Consider the following 22011-nt stretch of genomic DNA (forward strand, 5'->3'; position numbering starts at 1 on the left):
AGTGGTGTACTTCTTCGTCTAGAGTAACTGCAAACCTGAGATACCGCTGATAGGACGGATGGATGGGTACATGGCAATATGCTTTGTGGAGATCTATGGTGGCCATGTCAAAATCTTTCCCGATCAATGGTATTGTGGACTTTAATGACTCCATCTTGAAGCATTGGTACCGGATATACTGGTTCAGCTTCTTTAGGATGATACCCCAGCACTTCCCACTTGGCTTTTTTACTAGGAACAGCCGGGAGTAGTGACCCTGACCTGCTTCTGAAACCGGTGATATTACCGCCGACGACAGCATCTGTTGGAGTTCTGTATGCAGAATTTTTTGAAACTTTGCTGAAGGGAGATGTGTTACTTCTAATCTTTGAGGGGGGAAGAAGGAAAACATGGATTTTTGTGATAAACTCACTGTAAAATCCTTTTCTCCGAGACGCTCATTGGGGGACACAGGTATTGTGGGTGTATGCTACTGCCGCCAGGAGGCTGACACTAAGTGGATGAAAAAAAGTTAGCTCCTCCTCTGCAGTATACACCCTCGCCTCGATTGCAGGCGGAATCAGTTCGGTGCAAAAGCAGTAGGAGATCTACAAGACAAAATCAGCCTCAATGCAGGTAACAACCTGTTTAGAAAAAAACACCTGGTATCATAAATACCTATTAATAAACAAAAAGGAGCCAATTGGCTAACAGGGTGGGTGGGTGCTGTGTCCCCCAATGAGAGAAAAGGATTTTACGATGAGTTTATCACAAAAGTCTATGTTTCTCCTTCGCCTCATTGGGGGACACAGGTACTGTGGGACGTCCTAAAGCAGTCCCTGGGTGGGGAGTCGACTCACTGGTCCAAGCTACACGCACCTACTATGTAAGCGTGCGCCACTGCTTGGAGAATCCTTTTATCCAGGCTGCATGTGCTGAAGCCAGCACATGGACATTTGTAATGTTTTGGAGAATGTGTGCCGGCTGGACCAGGTTGCCGCCTTGCATACCTGCTCCGCCGATGCCTGATGCTGAAGAGCCCGAGAGGCGCCTACTGCTCGAGTTGAGTGCGCTCTGATCTCTGCAGGCACAGCTGCGCCTCCGATGCGGTAGGATTCCTGAATCATCAGCTGAATCCACCTGGCTATGGTCGCTCTTGAGGCAGCCAGTCCCTTCCTGCGACCCTCAGGGAGCACGAACGGCGTGTGTCTGCCGAAAGGATGCCGTCCGTCACACGTACCCTCCTGGGAGCTCTCCCCAGGTCTAACGTATGAAGAGCCTTTTCCACCCGGTGTACTGGTGACGGGAAAAAAGGAGGGCAAGGCAATATCCTCATTAACGCGAAATGAGGAAACAACCTTCTGCAGACAAAGGGGGAGCTGGCCTAAGAACCACCTTCTCTTTGTGCGATATCAGGAACGGAGCTCAGCAAGATAGAGCTGCCAGCTCCGGGACCCGCCTGATTGATGTTATCACCATGAAGAACACCACCTTCTAGGGAAGGTATGTCGAAGATACTTATTGTAGTGGTTTGAATGTAGCTTCCTGCAGAACGCCTAGGACCAGGTTAAGGTCCCAGTTGTTCCGAGGGGTCGTATAGGGGGGTAACCAAGTGTGAGACCCCCTGGCTGAAGGTCTATACCTGAAGATTGATAGCGATTCTGCGCTGGAACAGGCCGGATAAGGCAGATATTAGTCTCCTAAGGGAACTTGGAGCTAAAACTCAAGTCCAAGCCGGACTGGGGAAAAAACGCCAAAATGTTGGGAATAGAGCATCCCAGTGGAGAACGACCGTGGTCCTGACACCATGAAAAGACAACCCTCCAGGTGTGGTGGACAATATGTACTGAGGCAGGCTTCTAAGCACTAACTATTGCAGTAAGCACATTGCGTCCGAACTCAGCCTAAGTCAGAATCCAAGATTTAACGGCTAAGCCGTCAAACACAGGGCCCCTGGCTTCGGGTGGTAGCTCAGGACCTGAGAAGGTAGGTCTGGGCTCCCTGGCAGACGCCAGGGAATGTCAGCGAGTAGCTGCACCCGGTTTGCGTACTACGCCCACCGAGGCCAATCTGGGGCCAGTAGCACCTACTGGAACCTCATTCTGCCTTGATCCTCTTGATGATCCTTGGGAATAGCGGCAGCGGGGGAATTAGGTATGGAAGGCGAATACTGGTTCCATGGCAAAACCAACGCATTCCGGGCGCTTGCCTGCGGGTCCTGGGACCGAGGCAACGATCGCGACCACCTTGGCGCCTACCCCGGAGGTCGTCAGGTCCATGTCCGGCGTTCCCCCAACATCAACATACTTGCTGGAAAAAACTCGGGGTGTAGTGGTCATTCCCTGGATACAAGATTTCAACTATCCAGACATTTGTTGGGAATCTCTCTAAGGCAAAACTAACAGGTCAAGGAAATTCTTATCCTCTCTTGCTGACTTTATCTTCCAAAAGGTAGGGGAGAAAACAAGGGGAACTGCTACCTTGGATCTAATCCTTATAAACAGGGAGGAAATGGTTGAGGAGGTAAAAGTGGCTGGGACCCTAGGAGGTAGCGACCATGCTATTTTAGAATTTTGGATAACTAGAGGCGGAAGACCTGTGAAGACTCAGACGTCAAGGTCTTATGAGGAAAGGTTGCAGGATTTGGGAATGTTTAGTTTGCAAATGTTTAGTTAAATGGAATGTTTAGTTTAGTTTGCAAAAGAGAAGACTGAGAGGAGACTTAATAGCTGTCTACAAATATCTAAAGGGCTGTCACATTGTAGAAGGATCAACCTTATTCTTATTTGCACAAGGAAAGACTAGAAGCAATGGGATGAAACTGAATGGGAGGAGACACAGATTAGATATTAGAAAAAACTTTTTGACAGTTAGAGTGATCAATGAGTGGAACAGGCTGCCACGAGAAGTGGTGAGTTCTCCTTCAATGGAAGTCTTCAAACAGAGGCTGGACAGACATCTGACTGGGGTGATTTAGCGAATCCTGCTTTGAGCAGGGGGTTGGACCAGATGGCCCAGGAGGTCCCTTCCAACTCTACGATTCTATGATTCTAAGGTTAGATTTCAGAAAGGCAGATTTTAAGGGATTCAGAAAGAGAATTGGAGGGATCCAATGGCTGGATATCCTTAAAGACAGAAATGTCCAGGAAGGATGGGAAATCTTGAAAAATGAAATTCTCAAAGCACAGTTGTTAACAATTCTGAAAAGAGGGAAGAATAGGAAGCATTTAAGGAAACCAGGATGGATGAACACAGAACTTAAGCACATGCTAAAAAGGAAGAAAAAAATGTTTATAAAACGGAAAGAGGGAGGCATATCTAAAGAAGAATATAATGCTGTTTGCAGAACCTGCAGGGAAAAAATCAGATTATCTAAAGCTGAAAATGAATGGAGGCTTGCAAGAGATGTCAAAAGCAATAATAAAGGATTTTGGGGATATGTCAAAAGTAAAAGAAAAGTCAAAGATGCTATAGGATTTTTACAGGATGAAAATGATGAAATGGTAAGACAGGATGTTGAGAAGGCTGAACTTTTAAATTCCTATTTTGCATCTGTTTTCTCTCAGAAAGGAAATGTAACATCAACTGTTATTCACTGTCCTATTAAGGGAATAGAAGAATCCAGGATATCTATAAACAGAAAGATAGTGAGGAAACACTTAAGGCCCTTTTACATTTAGCGATGCAGCTGCGATCCAACCAGCGATCCGACCCGGTCAGGATCGCTGGTGCATCGCTAAATGATCGCTAGTGAGCTTTCATACAGAAAGATCTCACAGCGATGCAGCAGCGACGCAGCGCGCGATACTCACCTTTCACACACAGCGATCCAGACGTCCTCCCGCCCGCCTCCACTCGTCGCTGGACGTCACAGCAGGAAGTCTCAGCAGGAAGCGCCCGACGAGAAATGGAGCCGGACATTCTCGCGCGATCAGCGATGGACAGCGGGGGAGCCGGTCGCTGGTAAGTATCACACATAGCGATATCGCTAGCAATATCGCTATAACGTCACAAAACCAGTGACGTTTTAGCGATATTGCTAGCGATATCGCTTAGTGTAAAACCCCCTTTAGCTAACCTAAATGAATTCAAGTCTCCAGGACCAGATGAATTACACCCCAGAGTACTGAAGGAGATAGCAGAAGAAATTTTTGAACCCCTCTCCATAATCTTTGAAAATTCTTGGAGAACAGGAGAAGTGCCAGAAGACTGGAGAAGAGCAAATGCTGTTCCTATCTTCAAAAATGGGAAGAAGGTGGACCCAGGCAACTATAGGCCGGTGAGTCTGACTTCTATATTAGGAAAGATCTTTGAACAAATTATTAAACAACATGTATGTCAATACCTGGATAAGAATGAAGTGATTAAACAGAGTCAGCATGGGTTTGTAACTAATAAGTCATGTCAGACTAACTTAATTTCCTTCTATGACGGTATCACTGATTGGGTGGATCAAGGAAATGCTGTAGATATAGTATATCTTGACTTCAGCAAAGCATTTGACAAAGTCTCTCATACAATCCTTATTGAAAAAATGACTAAGTATGGAATGGACAAGGCAACTGTTAGGTGGATTCATAACTGGCTTAGTGATCGGACCCAAAGAGTGGTCGTAAATGGCTGCACATCCAGTTGGAAGAATGTCTCAAGTGGGGTACCACAGGGCTCTGTCCTGGGCCCTGTATTGTTCAACATCTTTATCAACGATTTAGATGAAGGAATTGAGGGTAAACTGATTAAATTTGCTGATGACACAAAGCTAGGAGGGATAGCTAATACTAGAGAAGAGAGAGAGAGGATTCAAAAAGATTTAAATAAACTGGCGAAGTGGGCAGCAACTAACAGAATGGTTTTTAACAGGGAGAAATGCAAAGTACTACATCTGGGCAATAAAAATGAAAAAAGCATATACAGAATGGGAGGAATAGGGCTAAGTGACAGCACATGTGAAAAAGACTTGGGTATACTAATAGATCACAGACTGAATATGAGTCAACAGTGTGATGCAGCAGCAAAAAAGGCAAATGCAATTCTAGGATGCATTAACAGAAGCATACAGTCTAGATCACGTGAAGTCATTATTTCCCTCTACTCCTCTTTGGTCAGACCTCATCTGGAATATTGTGTCCAGTTTTGGGCACCACATTTTAAAAAAGACATCAACAAACTGGAGCAAGTTCAGAAAAGAGTGACCAGAATGGTAACCGGTCTGCAAACCCTGTCTTATGAGGAAAGGTTGCAGGATTTGGGAATGTTTAGTTTGCAAAAGAGAAGACTGAGAGGAGACTTAATAGCTGTCTACAAATATCTAAAGGGCTGTCACATTGTAGAAGGATCAACTTTATTCTCATTTGCACAAGGAAAGACTAGAAGCAATGGGATGAAACTGAATGGGAGGAGACACAGATTAGATATTAGAAAAAACTTTTTGACAGTTAGAGTGATCAATGAGTGGAACAGGCTGCCACGAGAAGTGGTGAGTTCTCCTTCAATGGAAGTCTTCAAACAGAGGCTGGACAGACATCTGACTGGGATGATTTAGCGAATCCTGCTTTGAGCAGGGGGTTGGACCAGATGGCCCAGGAGGTCCCTTCCAACTCTACGATTCTATGATTCTATAAGACCCTGCCAGCTGAGGAAGCCTGCCACCCGGCTCTCTACATCCGGAATGTTGAAGGCCGAGATCACCGAGTGATTCCTCTCGGCCCAGTGAGGGATGTGCCTATGTACATGGCTGCTCTGCTGCGGGTGCTCCCCTGTTGATTTATGTTAGCCACGGATGATGAAAATGTTGCAGAGCCAGCTGGGTTGCTTGAATAAGTTGGTTGGGATGCGTGCCCCCTGCCGCAACCACTGTCCCTGGGTCACGTGATGGTGAAAAAGACTGCTCCGTAGTCGGTTGTGACCACCAACCCATGGTCCGGGGGAAAGGGTTTCCCCTGAAGATGGGAGGAACTGACTGTCCTCCATCCAAGTGCCTGTCTGACCTGCCTGGACCAACCGGCACTGGTGGTTGAGTGAGAATGGGTTATTGTCCCATGATGCCAAGAGGGCGTGCTGCAGGGGGCGAGGATGGAGTTGGGCAAATGGAATTGCTCCCATTGCTGCCACCCTCTTCTTTTTGACCCTCATGCAAAAACGAAAGGTATGAGGGACTGGCTGGTTAAGTATCTGGACTCCTTGCCGAAGAGCTAGGGCCTTGTCTCGAGGGAGGATTACCAACCCTTGGGAGGTGCCGAAGATCATCCTTAAAAGGGAACTCCTCTGAGTTGGGACCGGGGATGATCTCTCCAGGTTGACCAACCACCCTAAGTGGACAGGAGTATATAGCGTGATGTTGATGCTCTCCTCGCATGCTCGATATAAGGTGCCCTTGATCAAGAGGTTGTCTAAAAAAGGCAAGACGACTATGCCCTGGGAGTGCAGGACGGCCATGACACCCGCCCTGACCACTGTAAACACTCCGGGGGCGGTAGCTAGCCCGAAGGGGAGAGCTGCGAACTGAAAGTATAGGCCGCTGATAGCGAAGCGTAGAACTTCCTGATGTACAGGTACGCTTCTTGGATATCGACAAAAGCCAAACCTTCTCCCTGTTCTATGGCAGCTATGACCGAGCAGAGAGACTCCATCCGGAACTGCCTAATCCTGACAAATCTGTTCAGAAGCTTTAGGTCCAGAATGGGCCTGACAGTCCCGTCCCTTTTGGGGACCGTGAACAGGTCAGAATAGAAACCCTGACCTCTTCGCCTTCCGGTACAGGGATGACAACGCCGTGTTTCCGGAGCAATTCGATGGCCCTGAACAAGGCTTGTGCCCGGGACTCCACTTTGGGAGGACGAGAGAGAAAAAAATAGTCTTGGGGCTGTTTGACAAAGTCTAACTTGTACCCCGAGGATACCAGCTCCCTTACCCATATGTCGTGCACAAAGGAGAGCTAGACATGGCGAGACCAACGTAGGCGACCGCCTACTCTGCTGGTGTCGCCCGGCACTTGCCTTGAGCCATTAGGCCGAAAATCCTTGGGATCTAGGTCTCCTTGATCTGGGCTTGTTGGGATCGCATTCTCTCCAATGGGTTGGCTCTATATGAGACTTGAAGATCTCTGTCCTGGTTGGGGCAACCTGCAATGGCGGAGTTGGTTGCTGAAGCCCCCCTGGGGTTGCGAAAGGACCGAAACCGTGTCCGGAGCAGGTGACAAAAAAGCTGTTTAACCCTTTATTGAGGGAGAAAACTGCTCCTTCCCCCTGTGGGGTCAGAGATAAGCTGGTCCAACCTTTCACCAAATAGGCGAATGCAGCCACGCTCAGCCTAGAATGGCCGGTGGCACCCACATAGGCGGCCGTTCTGATAAGGTAAAGAAGTTAGGGACTTCTTGGAGGTTGAATCTGCACGCCAAGTCCTCAACCACAGAGCTCCTCTTAATAGAGATTGCATTTACGGCAGCGAGTGCTGCGCAGCTAGCCGTATTCAAAGACGCATTAATCAGGTAGTCTGCGGCCAACACAATCTGATTAGCAATATCTGCCATCTCCGCAGGCAGGTCCATACCCTGCAAGGCTCTGTATAATGATTCAGACCCAGAGCCCATGGCCTTAACGTCCCATGTTGCAGCGAACGAGGGTGAAAGTGCTGAACCCAATGCCTCCAATACTGAGTAAGCCAGGCTCTCTATGAGACAGACGGTGGGATCCTTAATAGAGGAACCGTTAGGTATGGACAACAGGGATTTAGAGACCAAGCACGACACGGGTGGATCTATCGCCAGGGATTCCACCCACCTCAAAACGTCAAGGGCTGTTTGGTCTAAGAAACGCCTGTTCGGCCGTTCCCTGTGTCGCTGTATTATGTCGTCAGCTCTGGGTGAGCGGCAATTACTCTGAGGCTGCTTGACCGGCTTAAATGACACCTTGGTAACCCAGAGTAACTAAGTCAAGGGGTTCGTCTGAGTCATAATCCGAGTTCTCGTTATCGACTACTGGCAAGGGTGAGCGAGAGGCAGAGCTCACAGATGCCGAGGCACCAGACGGACTGGGAGACGCTGTGTGGGTTCGATTCCCCAGCGTCTGCCTAGTGAGAGACCGGCCCCTGCAGGCCGGAGGCTCCTATGAGGTGGAGGACCCCTCCAAGACCGGCGAGCCACTATCCCTGCCCTTATCTGGGGCTTGAAGGAACTCGATTGCTCTCGTAATGCCGTAGACTGTGACAGAGGCAGAGCCCATTCCGGGCAGTCGCAGGGGAGGGCTCCTGGGCACTTCGGACTCGCAGATCTATCATGGGGGAAGGCGGACCGACAGGAGGCGCACACAGCATACAGAAACGTGTATGTCTTAGCTGCTCTGGGCATGATGGCCCTGCTAGGTGATATGACTGCAGGGTTCTACTGCTTAGCCTCTGGCAAAAAAACAGAGGGTGGCCTTCCTCCTGCAGGGGCAGCACTTATTCCCAAAAAGTGCGCCTCAGCGTGTGGGCGGCCCTGCAGCGGTGATGTCCTATGGGCCGAGCTTATGCTCGAGGCCTAGCGCTGGCTGAAGCCGGGGACTACATTTTTCGGCACCCGCCCGAGGCTCCAGGGGCGGGTCTGACGGAAGTATGCGCGTCACGGGGCCGGGACTTCCGCCCGTGGCCTAGTACCGGCAGAAGCCGGGGACTAAATTTACGGCGCCTGCCCGGACACGGGACCACCAGAAAACCGAGGCCTGGTCAGGACATGCGCTCGAGTGCTACCGCTGTGGGGGCGCATGCTGGCGCCCGACCGCTGCTGCCACCCAGGGGAATGCGGACCCTGGCGGTTTCAGGAGCCCTCCCAGCCCACCTCCTTCAGCGCCTCACCCCTGGAGCTCCAGCTCCTCAGGTTAGGGGGGGGAAGGGGGGCTGCATCCAAATCAAGGACAGTGCAGGCACCCTAGCTCCATCTTTCCCTCCAAGGGATGAGGAGAGGGACCGTCTGCCGCCTTGCAACACTGCAGTCTAGCCTTGGTGGTGTAGTGGGGGCCGCACGGACTATTCATAGGCCTCTGTACAGCCTAGGGTTTTGATACCTTAGGGTGGTCAGGGCGAGTCCGGCATCATATCCCGTGCCGCGGGAAAGGATACGTGGAGGCGACACTTGCACGTGCTCGCCCGTTGTTGGTTTGGGGAAATCGGACTCTTTCAATAGGGTCCGTTGCCCCTGTCTCATCTTCATGGAAAGTAAAAAGAAAAAAGTCTGGGAAAAAAGACCAGACGTGTCCTACGTTGCGGGAGAGGATACATGGAGGCGACACTCGCACGTGCTCGCCCGTTGTTGGTTTGGGGAAAAAAAAAAAGAGTCTGGAAAAAGACCAGACGTGTGTGCCTCCTAGGACACTAAGCAAGAACTAATTCCGCCTGCAATTGAGGCAAGGGTGTATACTGCAGAGAAGGAGCTAACTTTTTTTCATCCACTTAGTGTAGGCCTCCTGGCGGTAGTAGCATACACCCACAGTACCTGTGTCCCCCAATGAGGCGAAGGCAAAATTCTACTTTTACTCATCTTTTCACTGAGTCTAGGATTCTCCGATCTGATGTTATCCCCTGCCAGCTTGTGAAGTAGTTTGAAATCATGCCCCCTACCGGCTTGCCGTCATTTTCTGTCTCTGTCTGAACGAGAGCTGTGAAAAATATTTCTGCCTTTCCCATCTTTAGGGTAACTCCATCGCCCCGTTTTCCCTTTCCCCCTGTATTGAGGGGTCTAGGCTTGGGGTGGGCGAAAAGGCTTCTTCTCGGGTGGTTTTGGTTCGGTAAGATTTTTCTTCTTATCGGTTACCTTCTCTAGTAATTCGTCCAGTACAGGACAAAAAAGTATCCTCCCTTGAAGGGAATAGAGCATAGTTTGGATTTTGATAGGATATCCCCGCTCCACATTTTCAGCCACAGAATCCTTCAGATAGTGTTGGAAAGTACTGATGTTCTTGCCGCAATGTGAACCGACTCTGCCGAGGCATCCGCCAAGAAGCCTGCTGCCTTCTGAAGAAGCGGTAGAGGGGATAGAAGTTCTTCCCTCGGAGTTCCACTTCTAATATGGTCCTCCAACTGTTGTAGCCAGAGGTACAGGGTTTGCGTTACAGAGGCGGATGCAGCATTTGTTTTTAAGGAGGCTGCTTAAGCCTCCCAGGACTTCCTCAGTAAACTATCCATTTTGCGGTCAAGAGGATCTTTGAGCTGAGAGGAATCTTAAAAGGGTAGTGTCTTTTTTTGGCTACCCTAGCTACTTGGAAATCTACATTAGGGACTTCAGTCCAACACTTTGCGGTCTCTTCATCCAGGGGAAGCCGATCTTACATCTCGCCTGGGATACTCAACTTCCTTTCTGGGAACTCCCATTCTTCCAAGATTAGATTCTGGACATTATAATGGATAGGAAAAAACATTTTCTTCCTAGATTTCAGACCGCCAAATAGATCATCCTGGACTGAACGGGACGGTTTCTCCTCAACTCCCATCATGTTTCTGACTGCCGAAAAAAGTTCCTCCAAATTATTATTTTTTTTTATTATTATTTATATAGCACCATTGGTTCCATGGTGGTCCATATCTTCTGAGGAAAAGAACAACTTCCTATCCTCCTCCGTTTGGCTTGGGGTCAGTTCAACTTCTTCCCTCCAATCCCCAGAACCCGATGACTCGGGTTCTGAGTCTGAGATATCTTCAGGGGCATATTTTCTCTTCTTTGAGACTGTGGGCCCCCTGTGAATGACTGGGAAAAGGTAGCCAGGGATGACTGAATCTCCTGTCGCATCATCCCTCTTACTTCATCCATCAGGGATGGTTGTTCCTCCTGGACAATTTTTTCTGTGGACAGCTGGCACCGGGTTTTTTCGCAATTGGAGGGGGAGTTTTTTTTTTTTACCAAAGATGGCACACTTGTGGCTTGTAGTCTTTCCCTTCGTTTTTAATACAGGATCCTTGTCTCCCTGAAAGAGAGAAGAGAAGGGGGCTCCCATCAGAATGGGTCCTGAACCAAAGACGATATACCCTTTTCCAAGTATACTCACTGGGCCAGGGTTTGCGCTGGGCTCTGCAGAATCAGCTCTCAAGGAAGACACATCCATCATGCAGACCTTAGTCCTACCTTATGGTGTCTTCCCATCAGGGTCCTTATATAGGAACCGAGATCCAGCGTTTTTCCTCCCATCCAATCAGATGAAATCTCTCCCCCTCAGGTAAGAAGCTTCCTGGCACCATTCCTGAAACTATTCTTTTGAAATATCAAATTTCCAGCCAAAATGGCGGTGCGTTCCACCGTGGAACGCAGAGCGGAAGTGACGTCGTGCCATCTGACTCGGTGGTGAACGTCACTTCCTATGCATGCCATCCAGATGTTCGTGTGAGTGCCGACATTCGGCGCGAGGGGGAGAGCGATTCTTGGGCTGGTGAGCTACGGGAGACCTCCAGCCCGACCTTCATCATCCAGCAACGCCAAAGCGCCGGAGGATGGCACGGGTCCCGCCAGCGGCAGGAAGAGAATACGGGGAGGAAGGTCCGGGACAATCGACCCCGGCTGCCCGGCTCAAGGTACACCCCGGAATTTTGCCGGCCCATACACGGAGCACACAGAACCCGTTCATTCCGATTAGGGACAGGAAAACACAGGGGATTAGGGGAAGGGGAGGGCTATTTAACCTCTTGTTTCCTGTCCCTAATAAAGATGGGGAGGCAACCTCATGTGTGCTGTCATGGAGGGAATTAGAGAAAAATATTAAAAAAAAAAACCTTTGGGACTAGCATGCACAATAGTCTTAATGAATTGGCCCCATAGTCTCCAAATGGCTTTTAGAATTATATTTTCTTAAAAAAAAATAAATAAATAAACCAAAACACTGCACTGCAGCATTCCAGAGTTAAACATACTTTTACATGATATAGGTAGTGGCTGATTCATGATTCCTGAGGTTTGGGCAGCATGATTCTCTTTTTAAGGCTGCCTTTAAGCGCTATAGTCAATGCTTAAACAAGGTATACATAGTAACATAGTTATTAAGGTTGAAGGGAGACTTTAAGTCCATCTAGTTCAACCCATATCCTATCCTAACCTGCCCTAACATGTTGATCCAGGGGAAGGCAAAAAAAACCCATGTGGCAAACCGTATGCTTCACATTGGGGAAAAAAATTCCTTCACGACTCCACATACGGCAATCAGACTAGCTCCCTTGATCAACGCAATATTAAGGAAACTAGTGTATATACCCTGTAATATTATACTTTTCAAGAAAGGCATCCAGGCCCTTCTTAAATTTTAGTAGGGAATCACTCATTAGAACATCATATGGCAAAGAGTTCCATAGTCTCACTTCTCTTACAGTAAAGAATCAGCGTCTGTGAGCATGCTTAAACCTTCTTTCCTCCAGATGTAGAGGATGCCCCCTTGTCCCCGTCACAGGTCTAAGAGTAAAAAGATCATTAGAAAGGTCTTTGTACTGTCCCCGCATATATTTATACATTGTAATAAGATCACCCCTAAGCCTTCGATTCTCCAAACTAAATAACCCCAAGTGCAAAAACCTGTCTTGGTATTGCAGACCCATCAGTTTCCTAATAACCTTGGTCGCTCTTCTCTGCACCAGCTCCAGTTCATCTGTGTCTTTCTTATACACCGGAGACCAGAACTGTACACAGTATTCTAAGTGTGGTCGCACTAATGACTTGTATAGAGGTAAAATTATGTTCTCCTCATGAGCATCTATGCCTCTTTTAATGCATCCCATTATTTTATTTGCCTTTGCAGCAGCTGCCTGACACTGGCCACTAAATGTGAGTTTGTCGTCCACCCATACACCCAGGTCTTTTTCAGTGACAATTTTGCCCAGTGTTTTACAATTAAGCACATAATTATACATCTTGTTTGTCTACCCAAGTGCATGACTTTACATTTATCCCCATTAAAGCTCATTTGCCATTTATCAGCCCAAGCTCCTAGTTTACATAAATCCTCTTGTAATATAAAATTGTCCTCCTCTGTATTGATAACCCTGCAGAGTTTAGTGTCATCTGCAAATATTGAAATTCTACTCTCTATGCCCCCTACAAGGTCATTAATAAATATGTTAAAAAGAAGCGGGCCCAAAACTGACCCCTGTGGTACCCCACTGCTAACCGTGACCCAGTCCGAGTGTGCTCCATTAATAACCACCTTTTGTTTCCTATCCCTGAGCCAGCTGTTAACCCACCTACACATATTTTCCCCTATCCCCATTGTTCTCATTTTATGTATCAACCTTTTGTGTGGCACCGTATCAAAAGCTTTTGAAAAGTCCATGTACACCACGTCCACTGCATTCCCTTGGTCCAGTCTGGAACTAACCTCTTCATAAAAGCTTATCAGATTAGTCTGACAGGAACGGTCCCATGTAAACCCATGTTGATATTGGGTCATGAGGCTATTCTTCTCCAGATACTCCAGTATAGTATCTCTTAGAAAACCCTCCAGGATTTTACCCACAGTTGAGGTTAAACTTACTGGCCTATAATTTCCAAGTTCAGTTTTTGTCCCCTTTTTGAATATTGGCACCACATTTGCTATACGCCAGTCCTGTGGTACAGACCCTGTTATTATGGAATCTTTAAAGATTAAAATAATGGTCTATCTATGACATTGCTTAATTCCTGCAGTGCTCGGGGGTGTATCCCCTTACAGCTCTATTTAGCCATAGTGGTTTCTTCCTATTTCTCGCATGTTTATTCCCATACGGTATATATTGTGCACAGGTCCTATTCAGGATGCTAATAAACGTCTCCCATTTTCTTTGTGTATTTTTATGTCTCAGGATATCGTCCCAGTTAATTGCACCAAGATCATCTCTCATCCGTTGGAAATTTGCTTTCCTGAAGTTTAGTGTCCTTGTAACCCCTCTACTACACATCTTATTAAAGGATACATGAAAACTTATTAATTTGTGATCACTGTTACCCAAGTGACTCCCAACCCTTACATTTGATATGCGGTCTGGCCTGTTGGTTAATATTAGGTCTACCGTCTTTCCCCGAATATAAGACACCCCCGAATGTAAGACGTACTAGGGGAATAATGGGGGATGCCTAATGTAAGACATCCCCCGTTTATAAGACATAGCGGATCAGCGGTGCCCCGAAAGTAAGACGTTGTGCGGTACCGGTATAATGCATTAGGTTTAACATACCGGTACCGGTGCCTGTGTCCCCCTGTGTCCCCCGGGCAGAAGTCAGGGCCTCTCTGATTGGCCCAGCGGCTTCTGTGAGCCCGCCCGCCGGCCGCCACCCTGACGTCACCGCTCATTGGCCAGTGTCCCCCTGCACGAGGAAGAAGCAGCCTGCCCTGCCCTGTCTCGCACCGCAGAGGAATCGCCATCCGGTAAGCAATGGCTGTGGGATACTGTATCATACCGTAATGGCAGGCTGTGGGATACTGTACAATGGCAGGCTGTGGGATACTGTACAATGGCAGGCTGTGAGATACCGTACTGTAATGGCAGCAACCCTTCTGTATGGCAGGCTGCTGTGGGATACTGTATGGGACTGTATGGGTGACTGTGATACGGAACCATAAGCAATGCTTATACGCTATATTTTTGCCCCCAGACATGAGTGGTTCCGGTCCGAGTAAAAGGAAGAGCTACTCTGTGGAGTATAAAAAAGCCATGGTTGAAGAATCTTGGGGAAAAAATGTAGTGGAGTTCTGCAAGGAGAAGATGTTGGATTACCGACTGTTCCAAAAATGACGTGCAGAATACACTAACCTGAGTGAGAAAGCGGAGAGTGGAATGGCTAAAAGGCGTAAGGTTGGATGTGGTCGGCAGCCAATGTATCCCGAGCTGGAAAGCCTGGTGTGTGAGTGGGTTGCTGACAGGAGAGCGAAGACATTGGTGGTGACCAGGGCTCAGATTCAGGAGTATGCCCTTGCTGTGGCACCACAGTTTGACATTACCCCTGAACAATTCAAGGCGTCACAGCACTGGGTGGATAACTTCATGGAACGCAATGACCTGTCTCTGAGAAGATCCACGACCCTCTTTAGGCTGGAAGATGCAGAGATTGTGAAACGTGCATTTGCCTACAAGAAGTTTGTGGATGACACTGACTTCTCCAAATACAATCTTTGCCACATGATCGCCATGGATGAAACTGCTGTGTTCATGGGCCAAGCAGCTCAAACCACCGTTGATCAACGAGGTGCCTCCTCAGTGTACGTTCCCTCCACCGCTTATGAAAGTGCACGTGTCACCTGCATTTTGGCGATTCGTCTGGATGGCACTAAAGTCACACCTTTGCTGATTTCAAAGGGCAAGAAGGACAAGATAGAGCGGGTTTCTGGTATTTATGTGCTGGAAACGGAAAAAGCCTGGGCCACACAAGCGGTTATAAGGAAGTGGCTTGATTTAATGCTGCCGCTTGTTATGCGAGGGAGCAAAAGAGGGATGCTGATCTGGGATGCAGCCAGCACACACCGGGCTAAAGACATGAAAAACTTCCTTCATGAGCGACGTATCGACCAGATCATGATTCCGGCAGGGATGACGGCTTATCTCCAGACTCTGGATATCGCCATAAACAAGCCCTTCAAGGACAATCTGCGTGCGGAAATCAATGACTACATTGAAAACCGTATGGAGAGGAACGTACGTGGGAACTTTGTTAAGCCAAAACTGCCTGAGATTGTGAACTGGGTGAAGAATTCATGGGATAAGATCAGTGACACCTGCATTGAAAATGCACTGCGAGCTGGCTACCTGGACAAGGCCTGCTCATTTCAGGACAGTGCCATTGCTACCCATGAGAGATATGGGTCAATGATTCAGGCGGAAATGGATTCCCGAGAGTCCCAAGAAAATCCACAGGAACCTCAGAGTGTGGATGTTTACGATGATGTTCCTGAAGATGATGACATGGTTGTCATCGAATAAATCTTGTTTTATCTTCCAGTATAACTTATTCAGACTGTTCATTGTTACCGTTTTTCATTGTTTTAAATGTTTTACATGTTATACATGGAAATACCGTCATGATACGGTTGTAACAAGACATTCTTGGCACTTTCTTGGGCACTTGGTTTAATAAAACTGTTTTGTGGTGAACACCACACTGTTCAGCTTGTTAATAAATGTTATTTTTTGGTTAAAACAAAAATCGTCATTTTTTTTTTTCTAATATAAGACATACCCCGAAAGTAAGACATAGTGGGACTTTTGGGGGTCAAAAGAATGTAAGACACTGTCTTATATTCGGGGAAACACGGTAGCATTGCCCCCCCTCTTGTTGGGTCCTGAACCAGTTGTGAAAGGTAATTGTCTCTCATAGTAGTCAAAAACCTATTACCTTTGCTGGAACTGCAGGTTTCTGTTCCCCAATGTATTTCAGGGTAGTTGAAGTCCCCCATAATAATGACTTCTCCTTGAGTCGCAGCTTCATCTATTTGCTTTATGAGGATATTCTCTGTTGCTTCCATTATTTTTGGAGACTTATAACAAACCCCTATCAGTAATTTATTATTTTTCCCCCCTCCCCTTATCTCTACCCACAGGGACTCTACATTTTCATTAGATTCATATATATTATCACGAAGGATGGGTTTTAAGGATGATTTTACATATAAACACACGCCTCCCCCTCGCTTATTTGTTCGGTCATTTCTGAACAGACTATAGCCCTGTAAATTAACCGTCCAGTCATGGCTCTCGTCCAGCCATGTCTCAGATATCCCCACCATGTCATAATTATGTTCCAACAACATTAACGCCAATTCCTCCATTTTGTTGGCAAGGCTTCTGGCATTAGTATACATGCACTTTATGTATCTCTCTGTACCTCTATTCTTTCTTAAATTATCAATTGTTCTAACCCCACCCCCCATGCCACCCCCAATTTCATTATTTGTGCCCAGGTCTCTATCTGCACTGTCTTCCCCTCCTATAAAAGGAATACCCTCCCCCCGTCCCTAGTTTAAACACTCCTCCAACCTTCTAGCCATTTTCTACCCCAGCACAGCTGCACCCTCCCCATTGAGGTGCAGCCCGTCCCTAGCGTAGAACCTGTAGCCAACTGAGAAGTCGGCCCAGTTCTGCAGGAACCCAAACCCCTCCTTCCTACACCAATTCCTGAGCCACTTATTAACCTCCCTAATCTCCCATTGCCTCTCTGGCGTGGCACGTGGTACAGGAAGTATTTGTCAGAACGGTACACCAAAATTTGACAGAAAAAAGTCCCAAATCTTATAAATTTGGCACACTTTAAAATATCCTCTTAGCACTTTTCACAATTTTTGCATAAAATACGGCAAACATATTTGGCTTATACCACAAATTCAATTATTTGGTGCAATTTGCAACTGAACTTTAGAAAACCTCCCCAACATACCTCTGAAAGCTTTTTCTGTAATTCTGAGATTTTCTGTTCATAAATCTTCTTTCGGTCTGAAACAATCGCCATCAAATTGAATCTTATCTCCCCTTCACAATACCTGTATATAGAGAGAAAAAAATGTCAACCACCTTCCACCTGATGAAGACGGATCCTCTGTCGAAACGCATTGTGGTTTAAACCCATCTCTTGCCAGAGTCTCTTTCCTGCACTCCTAAGACAGTTTTCCATTTTCTCATTGCTCCTATCCTACATTGGAGATTTTCGTCTGGAGCTGCGGCGGAGACCTGATATCCTTGTCTGCCCCTGGGTTGCTTCCTAAGCACTCCTTTATGACCGCTCATCACTGACTCTTATTCATTTGCAGAGGCGTGGCCTGACACACTAAGAGCAGCCTGTGGGAGGCGTGGGCTGAGATATGATGACAGTGGCTCGGTATAACTCTATACGTGACGCAGTGGTGAGCACTGCAGTTTAGTCTGCAGGGATGTGACGATCATACACACCGCCATGTCCGTACCAGTCCCTGTTGTAAGCGCCATTACTGGCGCCCCGTACACACTCACCCCTCAGTCAGCCACCCGCGCTCAGCTGCGCTCCCCTGTCCCACCCCCTGGAGTCTGCACAGTGCGGGCCGGAGACGTGCAGGATGTGAGACCACGTGACCAGCTGTCTGCTGCTCCGTGATGTCATTCTGGAGGATGGGGTGCCGGGGTCTCGGTGTGTGGGCTCTGCGGGCACCAATATTGTTGTCCCCTCGGGGCATGGGGTTTCAAGGGCCAAAGTCAACAGCAGCAGCACTGAAGGACGCGGAACAAGACTGTGGTGACCTACGTGACCGCTGCGGTGATGTTGGGCATGTCTTATGCCGCCGTGGCCCTGTACCGCCTGTGCTGTCAGGTACGATCTGTATGCCACCTACATGTGTGGTGTGCCCGGTACTGCCCCCTATGTGTATATGGTATACTGTATGCCACCTACATGTGTGAGGTGCCCGGTACTGCCCCCTTTGTGTATAGGGTATACTGTATGCTACCTACATGTGTGAGGTGCCCCCTATGTGTATATGATATACTGTATGCCACCTACATGTGTGAGGTGCCCGGTACTGCCCCCTATGTGTATATGGTATACTGTATGCTACCTACATGTGTGAGGTGCCTGGTACTGCCCCCTATGTGTATATGGTATACTGTATGCCACATACATGTGTTAGGTGCCCGGTACTGCCCCCTATGTGTATATGGTATACCGTATGCTACCTACATGTGTGAGGTGCCCGGTACTGCCCCCTATGTGTATAGGGTATACTGTATGCCACCTACATGTGTGAGGTGCCCTTAACTGCCCCCTATGTGTATAGTATACTGTATGCCAACTACATGTGTGATGTGTTCAGTACTGCCTCCTATGTTTATCTATCTATCTATCTATATATATATATATATATATATATATATATATATATATATATATATATATATCTATCTATCTATATGGCACTGTCACTTGAGCAGGCGCAGTTCGTGGCCATGAGGCAGTAACAGCAGTACAAAAATCCAGAGGGATGACATAGAACAGATATGTTGAAAGCGCAAACGGCGTGAGACATGTCTGCTGCTCCTGTCAGCACCACTAAGCAAACACAGATGTTAATTTCACCGCACTCCCGATGCGATAGAATCAGGTCTATTTCTAGTTTGTAAATAACTGTCACCATAGAACTGTGAATTTCTTTGAGAGACAACCTACAACCGGCCCAAGCAGCAATAATTGCAGACAGTTGTTTAACCCCTTTCTGTCATGTGACGTACTATCCCGTCCATGTGCCCTGGGACTTAATTCCCAGGGACTGTGGCGTCCGTCTACGGTCTGGGCTGCGGCCAGCCAACACCCCGAGAAACACTGATACCCTTTACCCCTATACAGGGATCTGGATTTATAGCAGAGCCCAGGAGGCGCTGTATGAATAGGAGCAGTGGCCAGAGCAGGACGGTCGCCAGAAAGGTGTTCCAAAAACAAGACAAAAACGTAGTGGTATCCGGGTCTAAACCAGTCAGGCAGCAAGGTACAAAAACAGTAGACAGTAGCAGAGTCAGATTCAGGCCAAGGTCAGAGTTATAAACCAGGAGGGCAGCAGAGGTACAGAATCGTTAGGCAGAAGCAGAGTCAGAAGTCCAGGCCAAGGTCAGAGTCATAAACCAGGAGGGCAGCAGAGGTACAGAATCGTTAGGCAGAAGCAGAGTCAGAAGTCCAGGTCAAGGTCAGAGTCAGTCAGCTATAGCAATTCACACAGTAACACGCAGGGGAACCAAGAATATATCCGGCGGCTTGCAAGCCCAGTCCCAAGGTATTTGAGGGATCAGGTCATCCCTCACAGGCTCCCGGGCTGATGATGTCATCAGGACCGCCCCCAGGACCAGACCGGATGACGATGCACCAACCCCTTCATGACTGACAGAGGAGCGGAGTCTGCGTCCACCAGACGCCTGCGCAGAAGCCCTTTCACTGTTGCCGCCATCACTCGGGCGCGAGCCACGGCGCCTCCTAGTGGCTGAGGGCGGGACAGCAGGCCCTGAATTCGACGACGACATGTCAGTCCGGTGCCTCCTGGTAGCCGAGGCCTGGACAGCAGGCCCTGAGCCCGAGGGTGGCGTGACAGTCCGTTGCCTCCTAGTGGCTGAGGGCGGAACAGCAGGCCCCGAGTCTGACGGCGACGTGACAGTACCCCCCTCTCCAGGAGGGGCCTCCGGACCCTCAAAACCCGGTTTGTCAGGGTGAAGAAGATGAAATCTCCTAATTAATGCCTTGGCATGGACGTTCCCCGCAGGAACCCAGGACCTTTCTTCTGGGCCGTAGCCCTTCCAGTGTACCAGATACTGTACTGAGCCCCTCACAAGGCGGGAGTCAAGGATACCCTGGACTTCATACTCCAGAGCTCCCCCGACCGAAACAGGAGGAGGAGGGGACTTTACAGGGTGAATGGGAGAACGATAAGGTTTGAGGAGAGACCTGTGGAATACGTTAGGCAATTTGAATGACTGTGGAAGTTTTAAGTGGAAGGCTACTGGGTTAACCACCTCGATAATTTCGTATGGGCCGATGAACCTGGGACCTAGTTTGGCGGACGGTACCTTAAGCTTGATATTTTTTGTAGAGAGCCAAACCTTGTCGCCAACTCCCAGGTGCGGCCCCTTAGATCGTCGTCTATTTGCAGCCGAAGCCTGTCTAACCTGAGCCCCTTTCAAATTTGAATTAACCTCAGACCAAATCGTTTTTAGCCGATGTATATTTTGCTCAACCCCAGGGAGCTCCGACATCCTGGCCGAAAACGACCCAAAGCGCGGATGTAGTCCAAGGTTACAAAAGAAAGGGGTAGTTTTAATGGAGTCTTGATATCGATTATTGAGGGCGAACTCAGCCAATGGCAGATGTTCCACCCAATCGGTCTGATGTCCTGACACATAACAGCGGAGGTATTGTTCCAGGGCTTGGTTAGTACGCTCAGTTTGACCATTAGTTTCGGGATGGTATGCCGAGGAAAAGGACAACTCCACACCAATGCGTCTACAGAATGCCCTCCAGAACTTCGAGACAAACTGGGTACCCCTGTCGGACACAATATTTGCCGGAACGCCGTGCAGACGTACAATGTGCAGGATGAACAACTTACTTAAAGTCTCAGAGTTAGGCAACCCAGACAGGGGAATAAAATGGCCCTGCTTGCTGAACCTGTCTACCACCACCCAGATACAAGTTTTCCCATCTGATGGCGGCAGGTCTGTAATGAAATCCATGGAGATGTGGGTCCATGGAGTCTCAGGGGTGGGCAAGGACTGAAGCCAGCCGGCAGGGCGACTATGGAGGGACTTGGCGCGGGCACAGACTTCACACGCTGAAACATAGTCCTTACAGTCCTTGACCACCGTCGGCCACCAAAAGTTCCTAGTTACCAACCTGGTGGTATTATTGAGACCCGGATGGCCTGCCAGGACAGAGTCGTGTGATTCTTTTAGAACCTGCAGACGAAGGTTAGCCGGAACGAACAATTTTTTGGGGGGCGTAGTGTCAGGAACTTGCTCTGAAGACCTACGGATCTCCTCCAGAAGGTCCAAAGACACTGCCGACACGACGATTCCATTAGCCAATATTGGGACTGGTTCACAGTCCTCGGTCTGTGTGGGGCAGAAACTGCGAGAGAGGGCATCTGCCCTCACATTTTTAGTCCCGGGGCGGAAGGTGATTATAAAATCAAACCTGGAGAAAAACAAGGCCCACCTAGCCTGCCTGGGATTTAGTCTTTTAGCTGACTCTAGGTAGGTTAGGTTTTTGTGGTCTGTAATAACACTGACCTTGTGTTTGGCACCTTCGAGGAAGTGGCGCCATTCCTCGAAGGCCCATTTGATCGCCAGTAATTCCCGATTACCGATGTCATAGTTTCTCTCCGTGGCAGAGAATTTGCGGGAGAAAAACGCACATGGGCGAAGCTGAGTGAGGGATGCAGTGCCTTGTGATAGCACTGCTCCCACTCCGACTTCGGAGGCATCAACTTCTACAATAAACGGGCAGTCTAGGTCCGGTTGAATCAGAACCGGATTGGCCACGAAGCACTCTTTTAGTGTGGAAAATGCCCGAATAGCCTCAGGATTCCAATTAGTCACGTCCGCCCCTTTTCGGGTAAGGTC

At 48.3% G+C, this 22011-nt stretch overlaps 1 protein-coding gene across 7 annotated transcripts in view; it reads right to left on the reverse strand.

Moving 5' to 3' along the window:
- UCHL5 (ubiquitin C-terminal hydrolase L5) overlaps positions 1 to 22011 on the reverse strand; it is a 539393-nt gene that overhangs the window by 177907 nt on the left and 339475 nt on the right. For all 7 annotated transcript variants that reach the window (XM_073573025.1, XM_073573020.1, XM_073573022.1 and 4 more), the window contains one exon: positions 17324 to 17426. In XM_073573025.1, coding sequence (XP_073429126.1) covers positions 17324 to 17426 — 103 coding nt within the window. The remainder of the gene's footprint in view (positions 1 to 17323; positions 17427 to 22011) is intronic.

This window comes from Dendrobates tinctorius, unplaced genomic scaffold (genome assembly GCF_039654945.1).
Source record: "Dendrobates tinctorius isolate UK_male_01 unplaced genomic scaffold, ASM3965494v1 ptg000033l, whole genome shotgun sequence".
Lineage (NCBI taxonomy): Eukaryota > Metazoa > Chordata > Amphibia > Anura > Dendrobatidae > Dendrobates > Dendrobates tinctorius.